A 17,377-nucleotide genomic window follows, 5' to 3' on the forward strand; every position below is an offset into this window, starting at 1 on the left:
AAGATACGATACGATACACCTCCTGTTTGCTTCCACCCGAAGGTGCTTAGGCAAACTAAGGAAATCCTTAGTCGGTAATTATTGAGGTTCCAAGTTTTTTGTGCGTGGAAGGACACCGGCGAATTTCGCCTTCTCTTTTCGAATAGTGTCCTGAAGTAACGAGGCAGGGGTGTGTAGTCCTGCTCCCGGGACCGCAATTTAACGTCCCCTCCGAAGGACGTGAGTACCGCTTCCACGTGTAGCAACTTTCCTACCACGAGAAAGGAGCGGGGTGAAAATTGGTGTCAGTGTCGACACCGAGGTTTGAACCAGGGACCTCAGGTACTGCAGACGTGCCCTCTCCCGTTCTGCCACCTCATCGCTCTAGTTTCAAGTTTCAAGATACGATACGATACACCTCGTGTTCTGCTTCCACCCGAAGGTGCTTCAGCAAACTAAGGAAATCCTTAGTCGGTAATTATTGAGGCTCCATGTTTTTTGTGCGTGGAAGGACACCGGCGAATTTCGCCTTCTCTTTTCGAATAGTGCCCTGAAGTAACGAGGCAGGGGTGTGTAATCCTGCTCCCGGGACCGCAATTTAACGTCCCCTCCGAAGGACGTGAGTACCGCTTCCACGTGTAGCCACTTTCCTACCACGAGAACGGAGCGGGGTGAAAATTGGTGTCAGTGTCGACACCGAGGTTTGAACCAGGGACCTCAGGTACTGCAGACGTGCACTCTCCCGTTCTGCCACCTCATCGCTCTATTTCAAGTTTCAAGATATGATATGATACACCTCGTATTACGCTTCCACCCGAAGGTGCTTCAAGCAGACTAAGGAAATCCTTAGTCGGAAATTATTGAGGTTCCAAGTGTTTGTGCGTGGAAGGACACAGGCGAAACTAGCCTTCTCTTTTCGAATAGTGCCCTGAAGTAACGATGCAGGGGTGTGTAGTCCTGCTCCCGGGACCGCAATTTAACGTCCACTCCGAAGGACGTGAGTACCGCTTTCCACGTGTAGCCACTTTCCTACCACGAGAAAGGAGCGGGGTGAAAATTGGTGTCAGTGTCGACACCGAGGTTTGAACCAGGGACCTCAGGTACTGCAGACGTGTACTCTCCCGTTCTGCCACCTCACCGCTCTAAAAGTTCAAGATATGATATACCTCGTATTATGCTTCCACCCGAAGGTGCTTCAGCAGACTAAGGAAATCCTTAGTCGGAAATTATTGAGGCTCCAAGTTTTTGTGCGTGGAAGGACACCGGCGAATTTCGCCTTCTCTTTTCGAATAGTGCCCTGAAGTAACGATGCAGGGGTGTGTAGTCCTGCTCCCGGGACCGCAATTTAACGTCCCCTCCGAAGGACGTGAGTACCGCTTTCCACGTGTAGCCACTTTCCTACCACGAGAAAGGAGCGGGGTGAAAATTGGTGTCAGTGTCGACACCGAGGTTTGAACCAGGGACCTCAGGTACTGCAGAGAATACACCAACAGCCGAACACCGAAGAAAGTCTTACAAACCCACCAACAGAACGGACGCAAAAGAGAATACACCGGCAGAACAATACACCAACAACCGCATAATCCCCGGTAATCCCGACAAGGACCCTATATATTCATGGAGCATAACTTGAAACTTTGTTTTTTTTTACAAAGTTTCAAGTTATGCTCCATGAATATATAGGGTCCTTGTCGGGATTACCGGGGATTATGCGGTTGTTGGTGTATTGTTCTGCCGGTGTATTCTCTTTTGCGTCCGTTCTGTTGGTGGGTTTGTAAGACTTTCTTCGGTGTTCGGCTGTTGGTGTATTCTCTTTTGCGTCCGTTCTGTTGTTGGGGTTTTTTGCCTTCCTTCGGTGCTCGCTCCTTAGTTGTGTGTGGTTCTCTTGACGGTGTTTGGTGGTTGGACTGGAGTTGTTTATGTAGAACTTGTTTTCGTGGCGACACTTCGATATGAGCTCTGGGAGTTTGTTCAGGAGGGTCCGTTTGTCTGCGTTGATAATGATGAGTTTTTCAGTGAGACAGGGGTTGCACCGCTTCGACTCGTTGCTGTAGGCTTTGGCTCTGCTGGCGATCGACCAATTGATAGTGAATGGCTGGTTGTTCAGTTTCAGCTGCCAGATGTGCTTCGAGAGTTCCGTTGCGTTTTGGTGTTTTTCGTGGTTGAGCGCCATCTTCTTCTTCTTCTTCTTCTATACATAAGTTGCATTTATCGTTGCGGGGTTGTACGGACTATAGCTTTTTGTGATAATTCTCCACTATGTTGTAGTCTTTTTGTCATTCTTCAATTCCCATATGTGTTCCCTTCCCCACCCCCCCCCCACCCCCCTTACCATCTTACAACCCTCTGCAGAAATTCTGAACTTCCAATTCAAAAAAGGTTAGCAAAAGGTTAATTTGTGTCTAATTTAAAATCGGCCACATGTGTCAACAATACATTTGGGGAGAAATAAATTGCTCATAGCGCCTTCGTTATTTGATACCTTGCCTCTTCCAGCTTTTGATCGTTATCCTAAATGGATCAATTGTTTGCTATTAGTTACAGGATAAATTCAGAAGAAAAGTAAAAACATGGAAAATATAATCACAGATAATCGGCTAATCGTATAAGTCACTGAATAAACCTCAAGTACATTTTCCAAAGGCGGTAGAAATTTAGTGTGGATCATCCTCGACTTCACTGAGAAGCATTTAAAGATGTCCGGCTTTCTCAATGCGTTCAGTCTATACTTTGCACATTTATTTGAACATCTTAGGGGATCATAATTTTCGCAGGAATTCCTTCTCCCTCTTGTTGATATTAAGTGCAGACGGGGAGGGGGGGGGGGGCCTAAAATGGTGGCTACGATTGTACATTTAAAGTAAAGGTTGAATTTCTTGAGTATATGTCACGAAAAGTGTTCAAGAGTGGGGATGAGAAAATTATGTAATCATCTGCGTCTTAGAGTGTGGATTAACTATGTGTTTCACAGTTAAACGCATTCAAGATTTTGAATAGATAGGTGGTGGGTTGGGGGGGGGGGGGTGGCTACGAGTTGTATAAAATCAGGATTGACAGGCAATTGCCAGTTGTTTCTATACTAATAGCAGGACAAAATGAGTATAATATTAAGATAATTCGGGGTTTTGTTTGAACAATTATTGGGAAAGTTTACCCATCGGGGACACTTGCAAAGAGTAATGGACATCACGTGAATTCCGAGGAAAATTTAATTCGGCGGGGATATATCGTGAAATGTAGGGACTGTTTAATGAATCAGAGGACGGCCTGTGACATCATATCTTGTTGTCTAATTCATATAAGCAATTGTAGAGGGTCAAGAACTTTTCAAGAACTTTTGAAAATCCTTTAGCAAAAGGCTGTTTAAATTGTAAACTCCTTTATCAAACTTAATGACTAAGCATTAGTACAGGGATTAGCACATTTCTGGATCAAATACAAACAGACATGTTTTTTCAGCTTTATTTAACCGATATTCTAAGACCAAAAATGTACAGCCTACGTCTTAAAGCAAGATTAACCGATATTTGATGATCGTTAATTTAAAGAAAGTCACGGCTAACGAATAACCTAATGAGTATGGTAGGCCGACGGTTAGGTATAACGATACTAGCTTTCGCTTTAATTAATCGCGCGTAAAAAATCGCTTTTAATTGCAAACTAGACAAAAAATGATATACTTGTTCATGTCCTTGAAGAACGCAATCACCCCTCCCCCATCAAAGAAAAACAAACAATTAACAACAATAAATACTGAACGTTTGACTGCTCATAACCTACGCACATCCGTGTGCCGTAAGTAAACCGAGCTTTATATGTGACTTTAAAAATACTTTACCGTGTAAGCAATGTATTAATATTGTTAATATTGTTTGGTTTTGTACGTCTCCAAAATTTTGGCAGCCATGGGTGACTACTTTTCTTTTAAATTGATACGTATTCAGTAATTTTGGTACGATCGAAACTTCGAAAAAGCAACTTCACTGAAGTACTTCTTAAGGAAAACGCCGGCAGCATTGACCGTATATATATAGTATTTAACAAAATCGTCATCAAGACTAAAAGTTAGTCAGAATAGGCCCCAAATTACAGCACGTTACAATTGTTAGAAGTTTAAAAAAAAAGTATTTTCCTGGAGGTCTTTACTCTCCAAATTGTTCTCAGACATTAGATTCACATTTTACGTCCATTATTAAGAATTGTTAATTGTCAACAACTCTGTAACTGGACGACATACAGTAATCTTGGAGCGACTCGAGCTCGGGACCTTATGATTGAAAGGCACCGGCGTTAACCACTGAGCTATTACTCCATGTCAAACTCCACGTAAAATGACAAACCGCTTGGAAGGATCTGTCCCTCCAAGTATTTCCAAGCGTGGTGAAAATTGTCACAATTAGGGGAATGAAAAGGTTTTGAAAGCGGTCATGGATAGCTGAATAGCTTCCTTGTTCAGTTCAACATTTGACTCTATATAGATCTGTATGTTACATCTGCGAACACTACTGTTATAGGATACGTTTATACGTCGCGAGGGTTACACGATATGCTAGAAGACTTACAATACAACAGTTGAGTCACTCGTTTTCGCTTTAGTCGAGTTCAGTCAACCGTTTATACGCTCCGTGCCAAGCAAAAATAAATATTGAAGTAACCATTGGCTTGCTGTCAGTGGCAGTCATTCTTCGACGAGAAGAGGGTTCGGTTGTTTTGTGTGTAATTCGCCATACATCGTGAAACCATCGACTATATATATCACTACCGTGGCCAGGTTAAAACTACAATGGAGGGGAATGCATCTCGAGACCGTTATGGCTGTTTGCATGCTACACCATCAATAAATGTCATATTTCAAAGTGAGCTCATTTTGTCTTTTCTTTTTCATCTTTTAAATATTCGACTGTTTCCTAGTACCTTTTCACAGTGTTGATTCAAATCCATCAATCGCATTTAAGATTTGGCCGTGGCTATTCTTACGACGAGTCGTAACAATTATTTATAAACTAGTCTTACGATAAAGGCAAATTCAAGCGCAGCAAAGTAAATAAAGCAACTGCGCATGTAGTAGGGGTAACCCTAACCCTAAACATAACCCTAAACCTCAATCCTAACCCTTACCCTAACCCTAACCGGAAATTATTGTTTCTCCTCGTCGTAAGAATAGTACTCCTGGTCATGAAAATAGCAACTGCGCATGCGTAGTCGGGAATTATTCTTACGACTAGTCGTAACAATAGCCACTTTGTTAAGATTTCCTTCAGGTTAAATAGACACGTAGTATCGCCATAATGTGCTATAAGCACACACTATAATGATATATGCATGGGGACGTATATAGTATAGCATCACCGGTACAGTATAGTATAATAACAGAAATGCAGCATAAATGATAAGTACGTATCATAATAGGGATGATGGTATAATAATGATAGCCATATGACATAGCGATATATATGGTTATATTAGTTATTATAATTATAAGAATGTCTATATTATAATCATAGGGATAATGTATCAGCACAAGAATGTATGATTATCACAGGATGGATTATCACGACAAGATTTACAGTTTTAACTATAAGGTATAGTATTGTTAACAAATGGATGTATAGTATCATAATAGCGATGTGGTAGCGATACATCACCACCGTTAGAAGTATTTATGGATGTAGTATCTTCATAGGGATGTAGTATCATCACAGACATATTATCACGAAAGAGATACATCATTAAAATGATATAAGGTAAAGTAATGCCACCATAGGAATTAAGGTACCACCATGAAGGTATACTGGTCTGACTCTGTAGTATCACCATCGTCAGCAGTTATCATCATTATAGGAATATGGGAATAGGTCTATGTATAAACAAGTATAATCATAGTGATGAAATGTCACCATGTGAACGCAACGATACCACCATAGAGGTACAGTATCATTGCATGGGGACGATGAACTAGGACCTATAAGATGTGCTGTATCATCATGGAGATGTATAGTACAGTGACAGGGCATAAAAGATTCAAGTATACCATCAGAGGGACGACGTACCGTATAGCATGGGCAGAAGTTTGTGAGTATATGTATATATATATATATACATATATATATATATATTATATTATATATATATTATATTATATACATTAATTAATTACTTAATTACAAACCCGATAAAGTAAACTAAAAGAGTAACAGAACTGAGAATAGTGCAATAAATATTATAGACTTAACTATTTCATACACGGACAGTATATAACCTTGTAGGTTTAGTTATAGTGTCCCTCACACAGATTTAACAGCAAGGATGCATGTGTGTTACTCACAAACGTCAGAGAAGACGTTCTCATCATACATGTCCAAGCGAACTACTCGTCAAAGCTTAACTATATATTGATAGTGCTAGAAATAATGAATCTGAAACACAGGAAGGTGAACGATTATGTACAGATATTGTCATTCTATAGTTGCATTTTCAGCTGCTAACGGTTATTTTTGGAATGCGTTTGGAATGTGTTTTATTTCTTTGTTATAAAACAAAATGCAAATCAAGCAAGAAAACGGATATGCTCTATCTAGTTTAGAGTGACCTTAAATCCATGCAGTTTAGCTCTCAAATTGTAAAGTGAATGTGAAAGAAAGAGCTCTTGTTTCAAGTACAGTGCATAGGCATATACAGGCCGTCCCAATATGAGGGGAGTGGGGAGGGAAGGGAAGGCAGAAAGGTTTTGGCAAATCTTTGAACTGATTGTTTCTTAAGGAATCGGGAACAATTCGGGCCATGGGCGGCGATCCGTACTTCCGAGTGGGGGGGATATGACCTTGTTGACTATCTAAGCGTAGCGCCACCATGAGTTGGCGCGAAGCGTACAAGAAAATTTTGGGATTTACAAACCCTCTAGATGGCCGGAAACGGCACTTGCCGAGGTTTCCAAGCGGCATATACCCAACTTTAAAATAGGGATTTCATGTCCGAAATATCTCATAATCAGGATCCAAAATACTTTTTTTTTAAATTTCGGGTGTTATTTTGGGAAAATTGCCCCTGTCAATCTTGTTTCAGGCGCTACGTTAGAATGTTCGAGAGCTCTTTATATTATTCGATGAAGAAAATGGCCTCATGCAGGCTATTATAGGCCTATACATAATTACACATAGTTACATTCCTAGGTACCGATTGCTAGGGCATCCAGGTGAAACGTACGTGTATTAACAGGGGCGTCGGAAGCTATTTTGGATTGGTACGGAAGATCAGAGTGTGGCCATCTACCATAATTATCGGGGGGGGGGACGTTTGGAAGGTCAAACTACGCTACGCGCCACCATTGGTTGGCGCGTAGCGTAATGGAGAAAATTTTGAAAAAATGCCTCCCAGATTGCAGGAAATGGCACTTCCGGAGCTTTTCTTCTGTGCATTCTCCCTTGTCTGTTTTTGCACCCGATTAATCTTCTGAAACACATTTTGAAGTATGTTTTCATTTTGGTTCTTTATTTTTTGCCTTTTTTTCTTCTTAGTGCTACTTTTTTCTCCTTTTTTTTTTTGCGCCGTGAATATTGGTCCGGCGAACCGCTCCGACGCCCCTAATTAAGCATTACCCTGGTAACATGAGATTCTCAGCTGTTCGAGGGTACATGTACGTGTGTAGGCCTACTATAGGGCCTATATGAATACTATGAGGGTGCATATATGTACTATATCAATACCGTGGGCGCAATAATACATTTTGTTGTTATAGGGCCAATGAAGCCTACAGTCAACTATTCTTGCTTTATAAAGACGGTTTATTTGAAAAGATCGCACTGCGTTTATGGTATAGGCGAGAAATGAAGCTAAAAAGAGCCGTACATTCACGATGATGCATAAATGAAGGCATGAAAATATTCTTATTCCTGGCATTTGGTGGGGGGGATATGGTGTATTACATCCCCTCCACCCATTTTCATGGGGGGATATATCCCCCCCATCCCCCCCAGGATCGCCGCCCATGATTCGGGCACGAATCGAAGAAAATTCGGACAAGCGACCGTATCTTCAAATCTTTGCAATATCTGTCTAATATCTCTGTAGAAGCTGCCCGAATTTTGCAACAACTGTTGCCCGAATTTTGAGTCCCCTGAATTTTCATTGGGTGGGGGGGGGGGGAGTCTGCCCACCCCGTCTTGTACGGCTATGGTATTCTGAGTTGTGGATATGCAAACAGAAAGTTTGTCAAATGCCTTTCTATCTTTATATTAGTTAAGTTCTGAATTGACAAAGACGAAATAATGGAGGCCTGCATAGTTGATTGATATAACAGAAACGAAGAACAAATGCCATCCCTTACCAAGTAATGTGTCTCTTGATTCTGATTGTGGCTTTGCAAACAGAAAGTTTGTTAAAAATTCCTTTTTATCTTTATAGAAAAGTTCTGGAATTGACAAAGACGAAATCATGGAAGGATGCATAATTGACATAACAGAAACAAAGAACAGATACCATCCCTAACTGTAATATGACTCTAAATTCTGATTGTGGCTTTGCAAACAGAAAGTTTGTCGGATTCCTATTTTCCTTTATAGAAATTTTTTGAAATTGACAATAACGAAATAATGGTAGGCCTGCATTGTCGAGGTTTCCTTCAGAGAATTAGTAGCAACTGGAATGTAAAAAATCAACAGTCAACAAAAAATCGAAAAAAAAATTGTGGCTTTGCAAACAGAAAGTTTGTCAAAATTCCTTTTTATCTTTATAGAAAAGTTCTGGAATTGACAAAGACGAAATCATGGAAGGATGCATAATTGACATAACAGAAACAAAGAACAGATACCATCCCTAACTGTAATATGACTCTAAATTCTGATTGTGGCTTTGCAAACAGAAATTTTGTCGAATTCCTGTTTTTCTTTATAGAAATTTTTTGAAATTGACAATAACGAAATAATGGTAGGCCTGCATTGTCGAGGTCTCCTTCAGAGAATTAGTAGCAACTGGAATGTAAAAAATCAACAGTCAACAAAAAATCGAAAAAAAAATTGTGGCTTTGCAAACAGAAAGTTTGTCAAAATTCCTTTTTATCTTGATAGAAAAGTTCTGGAATTGACAAAGACGAAATCATAGAAGGATGCATAATTGACATAACAGAAACAAAGAACAGATACCATCCCTAACTGTAATATGACTCTAATTTCTGATTGTGGCTTTGCAAACAGAAAGTTTATCGGATTCCTATTTTCCTTTATAGAAATTTTTTGAAATTGACAATAACGAAATAATGGTAGGCCTGCATTGTCGAGGTTTCCTTCAGAGAATTAGTAGCAACTGGAATGTAAAAAATCAACAGTCAACAAAAAATCCTTTCGTTAAAAATTACTACTATATTATGAGGGAGATCTATATATACCTTATACATATAACTTCGTTTCCGTAAAGCATCAACAGTATATCATGCCTGTTAAGATAACACACTTTAAAGACCTCTCTGTAATGGTGGAAGAGATAATCACCCTTTAATGGAGGACAACGTATATGTCTAGACAATAAACTGGTTGTTTTGCCTATATAAACTACCCCTGCGGTACCCATGTTAAAAAGAAAATCAGCCAACAGCAAACAAGAAACAGCAACGAGCAAACAGAAAACAGCAAACGAGCAGGTTAGCTGTGAAGGGAAACGTCAATGAACTCTGACGTCATATTTGCGTCATTCTAACAAATCTCTGGAATGATGATAGCAATTAAATATAATACAATGCGGTAAAAGTCATTACGATCCACCTATAAGTGACACGGATTATTCGATTTCTTTGTGGTGCGCGTTTTAACGGTCATGCATAGTACAGTACCTTGTTAAGGTCTCTACTCCCTTTAAGAAGGAACTGAAAGTGAAAAAGAAACGTGTGTTACTTCCGATAAATTTCCTATAACGTAAACTGAACAAGAATTTTCGTTTTTACTTTAAGCTGTAGTTCGATATTGATGGTGATATCATTATTAAGTTTAGTCATACTTATTAATAGCTAGTAGATAAATGTTAAAATCTTCACATAGACCTGTTAGGTACAAATGATAAAAGGGGTGTATATCTCTTTCTTGTCTTGCAATTGACGAAAATTTGCCTTCCCATCGATGACTCAAACATGCATAAAAACATCAAGAATATTTGCATATTTGCAACAGCTATGGCAGTTAATATTAATAAATTGTAAATTAATCATTGAGTTTATTAGCAACAGTATTTCGATATGATTGTGTGATTTTAGTCGAATTTATTGACACAAAATGACGAAAATTGCCCAATAATATATAAAACATATATATATATATATATATATATATATATATAAACATATGTATAAACACACATATATACATATTTACATATATATATATATATATATATGTATATATATTTTTATAAATATATATATATTTATATATATAATTGTATATCTATCTATCTATATATATATATATATATATAGATATAAATATATATATATACATATATATATATACATATGTATATATATATATGTATATATATATATATAGATATAAATATATACATATATATATACATATGTATATATATATATGTATATATATATATATATATATATATATATATATATATATATATATGTATACCTTCTAATCATCACTGCAAATAAAAAGCTCCTTCAGTTCTAATGCAGCTCTGAATTCTGAGTACATAAACAGGTACTGACGAAAAATTCTAATTGCATCATACGAAGGAAACTTTATTACAGGGTTACAAGCCTCGGTGATTGAAGCTATGATCCATCTCTCAACTCTCATACATCACCTTTATTTCAATCTAATCATATCATATGAAACAATAAAAATGAGATAGCACTAAACATGCGTGAAAATATTGCCAAAACAATATGAAATAGGTATTAAATCACAGAGTAAGACGAACACTGAAAAGATGATTGATTGATTGAGAGGACTGCTGAGAAAGTTTAACAACTTAGAAAACTTGTAGAGTATAGAAGTCCCCGAAAAGCAAGAAATACAAGCGAAAAGAAAAACAAAGAAAGAATTGTCACACTTTAAAGACAAATGAGATCCCCACCCGCACACCCGCACACCCCGGACACCCCGGACACCCGCACACCCCGGACACCCGCACACCCACCATTTACCCCATACTACAAAACAAGCTACAGTGAACTATAAAATATAGATCTGAACGAAAATGGTAAGAAACATAGGAATACTTTTATAACAATTCTCTTTGTAAACAAGTTTTTAAAGTGAGCAAAGAACGGTACGTATAGGGCAGCCAGACGGATACTCTACAATGGTTCTTATTATTCTGCACATTTAATTCACATTTCTAAGATACGAACTGTGGGCTAATTAGATATAGGAACGAGAAATTGGGATGAATGCTCTTACCGTTTACCAATATGGAGTGGTTTTGGCATATATAGTTACCGTGCGTGAAAGTCGAAATAAACAGCTAAAATTGATACGGGAAAAGAAAACATAAAGCCATTTGGTATTTTCAATATTTTGAGGCACATGGAAAATGTCGTCCATTCGTTCGGATTCCTACAGAACAATGGCATGAATGTGTTGGAATTGGTGAAATCTGATCAAAACATTAAAAATAAAAATCGTCAGAATGATTATCATTACCGTTTTAAGTTTGGCCTATAAAGGAACATTCTGTGCAGTTGTCAGCGGCATCGCATAGTCATCGTATATATATACCAATCCAACATAATCTTCGGTTTAAGTTTTTAAAAGGTTTTACTGTATACTAATGACTTTCTATTTATTTCTTTAGTTTATTTTATGGAACCGTGGAGTTCCTTCCTTCTGATTGCGGCGTTCATTTCAACCTTCATCACCGTTGCAATTTACATCTACGCTCTGGTTAAAGTAAGACAACACAATCCTCTTGGAAGTCAAAGACGCGGTGCTCTTCAATTAGTATTTGGTCTCTTCCCGGTAAGAACATTTCACTCTATAGCATAACTCCTTACCATCATTGGCAACTTTTCTAAAGCAATTATGGTTTTTAAGTGTATGAAACTAAGAATACCTCATTCTTTATCCCATAATACACCGCCTCCCCCCACCCCCACCCACAATGGACACCGAGCCCCGGAGGCCGTCACTCATACACATTTTACAGTTTTAAAGTTACGTGATATCAAGTCGATCTCTGATTATACAAGATGAATTATTAATTGACATTCATACGTGTATCTAAATTATGTCGACAATTGCACGCATGTCTCCATTGAAGGCCACTCTGCCTTTTGAGATAGGCAAATACATGTACAGTATGATATTATTAAGGGCATTATGTTTCTTTGTTTCTATAAATGTTATTATATTTTAATTCCAATACAATTCTTTGGCATATTGAGTTCAGTATATATGATCAAAGCTATTAAGTGGCAAACAAAGGTTGCTTAGGATCAGCATCATAATCCACACATCAACATTTATCCTATGATAAACTACATCTTTGTTCTCAATTGTTTCCCCTTAATTCATATTTTCTTGACAGGTATTTGCCCTGACGTCATTATGTGGCATTATCATTCCGAGGGCAGCCTATAGTGTAGAATGGGGTGCAAGCGTGTAAGATTTTCTTTATATTGATAGTGACTTTCTGTAAACGTTCTTGTACAACATATTCCACTTCAAACAAACAAACAAACGGTGTTGGGTGTCATGGGTGGGTTGGTGAAAGGTGAGGGGGGGGGGGGGTTAAATCCCCTTAAAATACTATTAGGTTGTCACAGGTTCAAGGTAAGCCTACATAATTATTCGCTGGTACCTAAATAATTGACACCGTATATGTACACAAATATTTTACTATTCTGACTTTATCGTGAAACTTACCAATCTAAGGAAAAGCCTCACCATGGACTTTACGTTAAAAGAATCATATAATATACGGTTTTGTCCATGGAGCTATTTTTGTTAATAGATCTATGAGTTAACTTCATGTTCTTTCTAATCGTTTCATGAAATTAAATCTATATGTGGTCAACTTGAAGCAATTCTTGCAGTGTTTATTCCCTTTCATTGTATCTTTTACGTTAAACTAATAAGTGATTTGGAATGTGGCGAGACCACTTCATATCCCTTTAGTGAATAAGAGCGTCTTCAGAGTTGAAAGTTGTCGGGGGGGGGGGGGCAAGGAGAGGGTGAGGTGTAAGGAAGTAGGTATGGTCAACGAATCCACGTAATGCATGGTACTTATAATGAAACAATAACTCTGAACTATGAAACTGAACTTCTGAACTATGCAATGACATCCTGATAGTAGTATGTTTTGCAAAGATAACGTGTTGTAGAGTTTTGTTGAACATTTATCAATTTAGGTGGTCGTGCCACAGTGAGTGACGTCATCGTCTAAAAACGAGTTGAAAAAAAATGTCTAATTCTTTTCCAAGAGGAAAGTGCTGTTATTTTTTAATTGAACACTTCTATCACCTTCCACGAATAAATGAACAACAAGCTTAAAAATAAAATAAAAAAGCCTTTCGCCATGATGACATCATACAATAGGCCAGGACTAATAATGCGTTTTTGTTTCAATGTCAATCATGCTTGCATGGAAATCATGTGCATGCATAAATTATATTTCAATAGCATATTTTATATCCCTTTTTATACAGATATTTAGCGATAACTATTTACTCTTTTCTTGGTCTCGTTACGGAGTATTTCGGCGGCACAGCTGCAATGATGAAGTTCTTTGAAGAGAATAAAGTTTCTTACGCACAACCACCCTTCGCGTGTTGTTGTGTTTGCTTACCCGAGGTTTACATGGATGAGTAAGTAGGCTTGTAACTATAGGGTTACAGCTGTACGGGTAAAGCAGTCAACGCGAAGCTCTTGTAACGATGAGCGTAAATCATTCAACTTGACAAAATCATTTTGAATTCGAAACTGGAGAGGATTTTTTTCAAGTTTGCAGTGTTTGTATCAAAGATGGGGTAGATGGCAAATATTGTATCAAGTATTTCTGTAGATAAAGATTTCACGTCGACTGTTTTCATTGAAGCTGTGGCTGAGGCCGTCAGAATCTAACGAATTGGGTCTTACACCCCCTCCCCGCCCCCCGAAAGAAAAATACAAAAAACATCACTATCAGGCATAAGGGGTGCCCAACCCTTTCAAAACCAATGCAAATATATATATTTTTTCTTCCTAAACAGAGGCACTTTATAGTAAAATGAACATTTATGAAAGTTTATTGTATTTAACTTTATATACTCAGTAGAGTATAACTCTGACTCATATCCGAACAGCAACTTTGCCAACGGCATCTTTGGTTAAACTGCATCTACAACATCTAGAGCTTTATAAAGAGATACTTTTGGCTAGCCACGATTATGTCCGAAGTATTGAACTGTCATTATAATCTAATAGCTCTATTCTCTCCTTACCAACAGGAGAAAGTTTAAATTTAACCGTTACCTAGTTTTACAAGTCATTATTGTACGACCGCTATGTGTCTTCATCGGGGCCGTTCTCTGGTCTGACTCAGTTGAAGAAAATTCTGCGGTAAGAGGCAAATTTATAATTACTTTTGATATTTGAAAAATTATTGAGCAATCGCCAGCTATCAAGATGAGACTGAAATTATAGGACTTAAAGAATCATTTAATACTCTGCAATTTTGCAATTAGCCTATTCAGCACCTCCCCCATTCTTTTCAAGTCCACCCCTCAGATCCCATACCTCCACCGCCCTCATCTTCAAAATTACATGGGGATACACCATACGTATCTATATGGCCATATCATTAAAGAGGCGGGGGGGGGGGGACAGAGTTTACTCAGTAAAATTAATTCTTCTAATTATGTGTGACCATCTGTTTGTGTGTAATATGATATGGCGGCACGACTGAACAAGGCTGCCTTCACGGACGGTTGGTAGTTTCAACAGAATCGTTCTGCTTTAGTTTTGATTCACTATAAGAGTCTCCTTCATAGTTTATATGCATGGTTGTACGATATGATCGGGGTTGCCAGTTTCAAGTTTCTGACGTTGCAGTACCCCAAAGTTGTTAGACACAAATTGACATCTCTGTTATGATCTACGTCGTCTTACAAACTCTTTACATTTACTGAGCAGCTCTTGCTTTGGTCACCTCAGTACGTGGCCACAGCCAAAGCCTATAATGTCTGGCCCAGTCCCCCCCCCCCCCACACTCCCCCCAAATAAGGGAAAATTTGGTTCTAAAGAGTGAAGCGCATGGCAGTTGATTTAAAATGTATTCCTTTGATTTGAATATTTTGCTCCAGATACAAAACACGGACGCCCTTAACTTCTGGCTTGGGACAGTTGCCGGTTTCTCTACCGGTATTGCGGTGTACGGTATTCAGGTCTTCAGCAAATCGTCCAATCACTACCTTAAGCAGTATTATGTGAGAATAAAGCTAACGGTTGTGCTATTGGTGCTGATTTTGACCAGCACAGTGGCATTTGTACTAGATGTGATGAGTTTCGCTGGGTCCATTCCTTGTCAACCCAGCGGTCCCTTCAGCTCGCGTGAGAGGGCCCAAAGTAAGTCAAACTGGTACAATATGACCACGTGAAAGTGAAATAGTTTGGAAGGGGGAAAATTACAAGTAGATCTTACGGATTTGAACAAACGGGCCTATTATGTAGATGTGTCAACATTATGACCAGAAGCTATTAAAAATTTAATGTAAACAAATAGGCCTACAATAAAGTATGTAATTTACTACTTTACATAATCCAAAAGTTAACTTCTTGAAATAGTTTCGAAATTGGTAGTCCAGAAATATGCGTGTCATTGTTATACGCCATTCCGCATAGAGGTACATCACATTAAAGTAAGGTATTGCATAAGTTGCATATAAGTAATGCACATTTCAATATCAGACATGTGTCGAAATTCTGTTGGCCTAAGTAAGTTAAAACTTCTCATCAGCTTTAACCTCAAAAGAATTGACATAAACTCAACCATCAAGTTAAGCTTTTTAAAGAACTTGTGATGTCTCTAAAATGGATTTTTCTTTTAGCTATTTGGGGAAGTTGATTGTGACATTCATCTTTACCACATAGACGATTAATTGTGTGTTTTTTCTATAAACATTGATGAGAGAGAATATGTTATAATCCAATACTGGACAGACACACGGAATGAATTAGGAAAGTTAAGTGTTAACCATGTATAGAAAAAAAAAATGTACTGCAATCAATATGTAGACTGCTTATCCTTGTGACAGGTTTGTTGTGGTTAGTTTGCAGTTGGAAGGGAAGTACTTCACTTCCTTTAAGATTAGGTTCCCGTAGCCATGGTAGTTAACATGCAAATATCGTGATAACACAAACGGTCACAATTCAGAATCTCATCTGGGAGCAGAAGGATACTCATGTAACTTACACGCTACAGTTGCACGTGCGCCACTATCTGCTATAATTACAAGTTGAGACTTTTAAAACTTGTCTTATTACTGTTTTATCAAACACTTTATTCCCTTTATTTCTAATCCAGCTATGTACAACCACGTGACCATACACCTGATGGCTCTTACCATATGCGGAATATTTTGCTTTTGGATCTGGCTAAGCAAATTCAGTGACAACAAAGATGATGTTGAACTTGTTCCAGTGGTACCTAGTCCCGGCGGGGGAAACACGCCAGTTGAAAACCATAGCAGTGCTGATCAGACAGCCACTGTGATAGTTGACACACAGGGTACTTTGACAGTTGACAAACAGACGAATGACACTCAAAGTGACCAGCAGGACACTCAGACAGATGACAAGCAGGACACTCAGACAGATGGCAAGCAGGACACTCAGACAGTTGAAAACCATAACAGTGCTGATCAGACAGCCACTGAGATAGTTGACACACAGGGTCTTTGACAGTTGACAAACAGACGGATGACACTCAAAGTGACCAACAGGACACTCAGACATATGACAAGCAGGACATTCAGACATATCTACAAGCAGGACACTCAGACAGAGGATAAGCAGGACATTCAAGACAGTTGACAAGCAGGACAGTTGACAAGCAGGACAGTCAAGACAGTTGACAAGCAGGACAGTCCAGAAAGTTGACAAGCAGGACACTCAGACATATGACAAGCAGGACACTCAGACATATGACAAGCAGGAAACTCAGACAGTTGACAAGCAGGACAGTCAAGACAGTTGACAAGCAGGACAGTCAAGACAGTTGACAAGCAGGACAGTCAAGACAGTTGACAAGCAGGATAGTCCAGAAAGTTGACAAGCAGGACAGTCAAGACAGTTGACAAAGAGGACGATCAGATAATTGACAAGTGGGGCGAGGCTCTCCAAAAGTTGAGAAGTGAAATCCTAAGAGTTCACAAGCAAAGATAGATGAAACAGCAATGTAGACAGAGAGGACACACACA

At 38.6% G+C, this 17,377-nt stretch overlaps 1 protein-coding gene across 1 annotated transcript; it reads left to right on the plus strand.

Moving 5' to 3' along the window:
- The first annotated feature begins 3,584 nt into the window (after window positions 1-3,584).
- On the plus strand, window positions 3,585-17,257 carry LOC139975549 (organic solute transporter subunit alpha-like). Its single transcript, XM_071983560.1, has 7 exons — window positions 3,585-4,835; window positions 11,776-11,939; window positions 12,508-12,581; window positions 13,628-13,786; window positions 14,408-14,519; window positions 15,263-15,524; window positions 16,483-17,257. The coding sequence occupies exons 1-7, from the start codon at window positions 4,763-4,765 to the stop codon at window positions 16,857-16,859; spliced, it is 1,221 nt and encodes a 406-aa protein (XP_071839661.1). The 5' UTR covers window positions 3,585-4,762; the 3' UTR covers window positions 16,860-17,257.
- The last annotated feature ends 120 nt before the right edge of the window (window positions 17,258-17,377 follow it).

Source organism: Apostichopus japonicus, chromosome 11 (genome assembly GCF_037975245.1).
Source record: "Apostichopus japonicus isolate 1M-3 chromosome 11, ASM3797524v1, whole genome shotgun sequence".
NCBI classification, from domain to species: Eukaryota; Metazoa; Echinodermata; class Holothuroidea; order Aspidochirotida; family Stichopodidae; genus Apostichopus; species Apostichopus japonicus.

Excerpts from the sequence above, each read along its gene's own strand:
- LOC139975549 (XM_071983560.1), top strand. The coding sequence starts at position 4,763 with ATGGAGGGGAATGCATCTCGAGACCGTTATGGCTGTTTGCATGCTACA. Across the intron at positions 11,940-12,507 it reads TAGTATTTGGTCTCTTCCCG|GTATTTGCCCTGACGTCATT; the intron begins GTAAGAACATTT and ends TTTTCTTGACAG. Across the intron at positions 13,787-14,407 it reads CCCGAGGTTTACATGGATGA|GAGAAAGTTTAAATTTAACC; the intron begins GTAAGTAGGCTT and ends CCTTACCAACAG.